The 5,628-nt window shown below is 41.2% G+C and overlaps 1 protein-coding gene across 1 annotated transcript; it reads right to left on the reverse strand.

The window, feature by feature from the left end:
- Window positions 1–1,922: 1,922 nt before the first annotated feature.
- On the reverse strand, window positions 1,923–4,605 carry LOC115105950 (zinc finger and SCAN domain-containing protein 5B-like). The gene is made up of 2 exons (XM_029628482.2): window positions 4,300–4,605; window positions 1,923–3,326 (listed from the first exon to the last, which is right to left on the reverse strand). Exons 1-2 carry the CDS (start codon window positions 4,469–4,471, stop codon window positions 2,392–2,394), a joined length of 1,107 nt encoding a protein of 368 aa, XP_029484342.1. The 5' UTR covers window positions 4,472–4,605; the 3' UTR covers window positions 1,923–2,391.
- Window positions 4,606–5,628: the final 1,023 nt, after the last annotated feature.

Below are 5,628 nucleotides of genomic sequence, written 5' to 3' on the forward strand. Positions count from 1 at the left end.
GTTGGGATGGTGTTCTCGGCTTGCAAGCCTCCCCCTTTTTCCTCCAAACATAATGGTGGTCATTATGGCCAAACAGTTCTATTTCTGTTTCATCAGACCAGAGGACATTTCTCCAAAAAGCACAATCTTTGTCCCCATGTGCAGCTGCAAACCGTAGTCTGACTTTTTTTTAATGGCGGTTTTGGAGCTGTGGCTTCTTCCTTGCTGAGCGGCCTTTCAGATTATGTCGATACAGGACTCGTTTTACTGTGGATATAGATACCTTTCTACCTGTTTCCTCCAGCATCTTCACAAGGTCCTTTGCTGTTGTTCTGGAATTGATTTGCACTTTTGGCACCAAAGTACGTTCATCTCTAGGAGACAGAAGCGGTATGATGGCTGCCTGGTCCCATGGTGTTTATACTTGCGTACTATTGTTTGTACAGATGAACGTGGTAACTTCAGGCGTTTGGAAACTGCTCCCAAGGAAGAACCAGACTTGTGGAGGTCTACAATTTATTTTCTGAGGTCTTAGCTGATTTCTTTTGATTTTCCCATGATGTCAAGCAAATAGGCACTGAGTTTGAAGGTAGGCATTGAAATACATCAGCAGGTACACCTCCAATTGACTCAAATTATGTCAATTAGCCTATCAGAAGCTTCTAAAGCCATGACATCATTTTCTGGAATTTTCTGAGCTGTTTAAAGGCACAGTAAACTCAGTGTATGTAAACTTTTGACGCACTGGAATTGTGATACAGTGAATTATATAAGTGAAATAATCTGTTTGTAAACAATTGTTGGAAAAATTACTTGTGTCATGCACGAAGTAGATGTCCTAACCGACTTTCCAAAACTATAGTTTCTTCACAAGACATTTGTTGAGTGGTTGAAAAGCTATTTTTAATGATTCCAACCTTAATGTATGTAAACTTCTGACTTCAACTGTAAATAGCTATCGTTAGTTCAAATAAAGCAAAATTATGTACTAATATGAAAGTACAAACCCACCACAATGATGTCAATTATGAATTTAGTCCCAGGCTGAGAGTTCTCGGTTGAACACAGATGCTCATCGGACAGTCCTTGCACTTTTCAACCCACCCTGATATATAACACCGCCCACTGGGCGAAATGGCATAAAATAAGTGATGCCCCCTCTGTAAGGCTGCCATTAGTTACTAAATTATCCTTAACTCATTCTGTATGGGATTTTAAAATAATCTGTTCAAGGACATACATCTGGTGTAATAGAAGCAATTATTGGTACCATGATTGTCTTTAAAATGTGTATTTATTTATATGAAGATTGACCACGAAGATTTACATTTCCCTTCACTATAATGGGGATCCTGTTTTCCGCATACAATGCCTACAGTACTGCGGCCGGCCTTGAATTTGGTGGCTGATTTTAGCCATCTTTATTTTTCACCTTGTCTTCTTTTCCACTAGAGGGCGACCTCTAACAGTTATTCAGCTCAGAGGTACCGTAAGATCCAAGGCCTACCATAAAAATAAACACTGTACATTGATTCACACACTACTAGACGAAAGTGTATCCTACAATGATAAATAACTTGACATGATTTAAGAAAACTTAATGGGAGGTAAATTTGTGTGCATTAGAAAACCCTATGTCAACTTTACACCTCTCTCTCTCTCTCTCTCAAGAAATGGGTGTGTAAAATAAAAACAGGGATAATATTGCTCTAATTAACTCCCTCGCAGTTCTCGTACTAAGACTGACCTTTGTGTTCCTGGGTGAGAGATAATTCAATTATACCATTTAGTGTTCAAACATGGTTTTATAAGAACATTGGTGAGGATGGGCTGTCTGTAACAATCGTCCCACTGGTCATTCTAGCTAATGTTGACCTGATGTGAGTTTTCTTTCCTTCTTCGGAAGCAGACATTCAGAAATAAATATTCCCACACATGCTTAATCAATATGACAGAGTTAGTTTATTTGCAAGGAGACCAACCAGCTCCAATTTAAATCTTTAAGAGGAAGAAATTAACATTATATTTCTCTCTAACATAATGTTATTGATCCACGAGGGGATGCGTTCAAGTCAAGTATTTTCATAGCATGTTCATGAGCAGCTCTCTCAAATCAATGCAGACATGAGGTGCCTCAGTCTGCAAAACATGACACATTCTATAGTCCTCTAGTCTTTCAATTAAATGTAGAATTAGACATTCCTTCTCTTCAGTTCTATCTCTTTCTCTTCCAAAATGCTGGGTACTATGAGAACATTTTTATTTAACCTTTATCTTGACAGGGAAGTAACACAAACTAGATAAGCCATGTAAATGAGACCATAGACTCCTCAGTATGACTTCCCATGTTGCTTAAGGGAAAGGCTTTGTCTATCCCCTCATAGGGTCTTTCCACTCCAAGGCATATTTGTGCTACCTTCCTCGGGTGTGAGTTCTGAGGTGTCCCTTGATATGGCTGGACTGACTGAATCCTTTCCCGCAGACAGGACAGGAGTAGGGTTTCTCCCCCGTGTGGACCCTCAGGTGGGTCTTCAGATGGACTGACTGGCTGAAGCGTTTACCACACACGTGGCAGCGGTATGGTCTCTCTCCCGTGTGGATGCGCTGGTGCTCCCTGAACCTGCCTGAGTAGCTGAAGCTCTTGCCACACACACCACAGTGGAAGGGCTTATCCTTAGTGTGAGAACGCAGGTGGACCTTGAGGTAACTGGTAGAGGTGAATGACTTCCAACAGACTGTGCAGAGGATTTGCCTGTGACTAGTGTCACCACTGTGTGGTTCTGTGTGGGATAGCATGTGTGCCTTCAGTTGGGATAGCTCACAGAACACAGCACCACACTGAGTACATGAGTGTGTCTGGGTGTCCTCCTCTGGTCTCCTTTCTGGATCTCTCGGAACACTTTCAGTGTTCTCACTCTGTGTTCTAGAACAGTCTGGATTTACTGCAGAGAGGGGCTGAGACTGAGGGGAGTCACTGGTTGGTTCTGATAGTGATACTCCATAGCCCTCTCCATCAGGTTCTGTTTTGATCTGTCCAGTTGTGTTGGTCAGTAGAGAGTACTTCTCTCTGTTCTCCACAGTTTGGAGAAGATGTGTGGGCTGAGGTGGCTCCTGATCACAGTCACCTTTCACACAGAGAGGAATGATTATGGAGTCTTCTTTGGTATCAGCCTCCGGCCCTTGAATCTGCTCTACCTCTTGACGGGTCCTGAGTTCACCCTTTTCCTCTTTGATCTGTGTGGGCTCTGTATCCTCCTGCCCCAGACTTGGGCTCCACTCCTGCTCACAGCGCTGTTGCTCAGGGGGAGTTTGCTGCTCTGAGACACAAGAGAGAATGGGCTGAGGAGCTGTTGGAAAGAAGACAATAAATGATGTCAGTGAAAGTAATGACAGCTGTTGACGTTTGATTGAAAAGACCAACATTGTGTTAGCTAGCTTGTTCTGGGAATGGAATATCTATGTCTCTGTCTGAATCTCAAATCTCGCCTTCCCCTCGCCCCTCTATTTGCGAGTTCACGCACACCTCCCCCATATGCACAAGTGTCCTAAAGCTGAGGGTGTGAAAATTATGGAGGGTGTAGGGGATAATTAGACTCTCCGATAACCAATTGCCTCAGCAACGCAATGCTGCAAGGCAAACAGTGTTCATTGGAAATGAATGTACTTCTGGTGTACCAAAACCGTGTTGGTGTGATGAGAAGGCATTATTATATGCCAAGTGCATTTGTTTGTCTGATTTTTGATACATGTAAAAGATTAAATACCTCACAAAATGTAATGTTTAACTGTTACTGAGGTTTATATCTTGTAAAACGACAGGGTGGATTTGTAAATAAGAGTTTCATGCTTGTTTTATTATTTCAAAGTGTAACATGAATTGCATCATTCAAGTCACCAGTGTCCCAAAGTTGATGGGTTTAATGACCCCCTCATCACTCTCTGGAAGTCACCCTCGGATTTCGCCAGCAACATGGGGAAACTGAGGGCCCTCGGTCCAGCTTTTGTCAAATTAATGTCCGATTTTACTTTTTGTAGCAGGCTAGGAACATGTACTCAGCAAGTTAGGTTAATTAGGTTAATGTTAGGAAAATGGTTAAGGTATGCTCAAATGCAAAAAATAAATAAAACATCAACTTTTGACATTAATTTGGCACAAGCTGAATTCCTTCCAGCCATGACCAGGGCCCTCAGAGCGAGTTGGTAGGGGCGAGGGGTGGGATACACCGTCTCTCTGCCCTAAACATTCAAATACTGCAGAATACAATTTAACACGTTTCTATCCCTATAGCTAATTTGTGTAATGTCGAGCTAGCTACATACCCGGTAAGACCGGTGTGATCAAGTGGCGTTTCAGATATTGGTTTTCTCGCTTTGTCCGTGCTATTTCTTCCTGGTACTCAGAGATTGTGTCTCCGACCACTCTAAGTATCTCCTCCGCAGCTTGCATCAAACGCTCAGTTAGATACACATTCAGATATTGTAATTTAGCCATCGTTGGACGATTCTAGGGGGCAAAATAGCTTCCCAAAATACACGTAGCCTGGGCAAAGACAGTACAGTCTTCAGAATCTCAGTGGCTAGGGCTTGTTGTCAAACATGAACGCTGTACTGCACGGAAGTGACGTCAGCACGACAGGCACACATGGGTAGAATTGCTCGTTTTCAGATTTAAGAAAATATAGCTAAAGTTGCGTCATTGACATTGTAAAAGAGATACACACCATTGCATTGGTATACCGCGTTGCACATCATGAAATAAAGAAAAAAAGGGCGACTTTGACAGACTGAGCAGTACACTAAGTAGACTACCACTGAAAGAACGTGAAAACATCAACTCAGTAAGGTAATTAGTTACTACAATGTATGTGTTAATCTGATCCCTTCCAGAATGTCAACACAATTACTTCTAAAAAGGCATATTATGCTATATAATGTAGCCTAAGCTATGATATTGGATAGGCTATTCATATCAAGTATCTATTTTCATAGTGTGAATGATGGAAAAAATGTATACATTTATTAATAGGCATTAGGAAGGTGCCTGTAATAGTGTTCTGTAATGACTGTATTTATTCACATTCTCTGTGTCTACATTCATAGGTCATGGACAGGACACACCAGACAGGACCCACCGGACCTACAGCCATCTTGGGTAGTGCGCATCCCAGGCTGGCAAACCTGGATAGGGTGTTCCCCAAGGTGACATTCTATTGAAATCCACCCTACTCCTGGTAATTTTTTTATGACTAAATATGATCAGTCTGACATAATTCTATTTATAACTGTATAATATCATACTTAAGCAAATTTGATGGGTAGCCAGGCTCATACTCCCTATGACAGTCAGTCCAACACCTTTGTCCAGGGCTGTCAAACTCAATTCCTGGAGAACCGCATGATTACTGGGTTATTTCCTTTCAATTAAGACCTATGTATGTATCTATGTATGTATGTATATATATATATATATATATATATATATATATATATATATTTACATTTACATTTAAGTCATTTAGCAGATATATATATATATATACACACAGTTGAAGTCGGAAGTTTACATAAACTTAGGTTGGAGTCAATAAATCTTGTTTTTCAACCACTCCACAGATTTCTTGCTAACAAACTAGGACATCTACTTTGTGC

This window comes from Oncorhynchus nerka, linkage group LG22 (genome assembly GCF_034236695.1).
Source record: "Oncorhynchus nerka isolate Pitt River linkage group LG22, Oner_Uvic_2.0, whole genome shotgun sequence".
Classification (NCBI taxonomy): domain Eukaryota; kingdom Metazoa; phylum Chordata; class Actinopteri; order Salmoniformes; family Salmonidae; genus Oncorhynchus; species Oncorhynchus nerka.

Bases quoted from the DNA above. Each gene is read 5' to 3' on its own strand.
- LOC115105950 (XM_029628482.2), bottom strand. From the start codon at position 4,471: ATGGCTAAATTACAATATCTGAATGTGTATCTAACTGAGCGTTTGATG. The intron at 3,327-4,299 runs GTATGTAGCTAG...TCTTTCCAACAG, and splicing joins GATCACACCGGTCTTACCGG to CTCCTCAGCCCATTCTCTCT.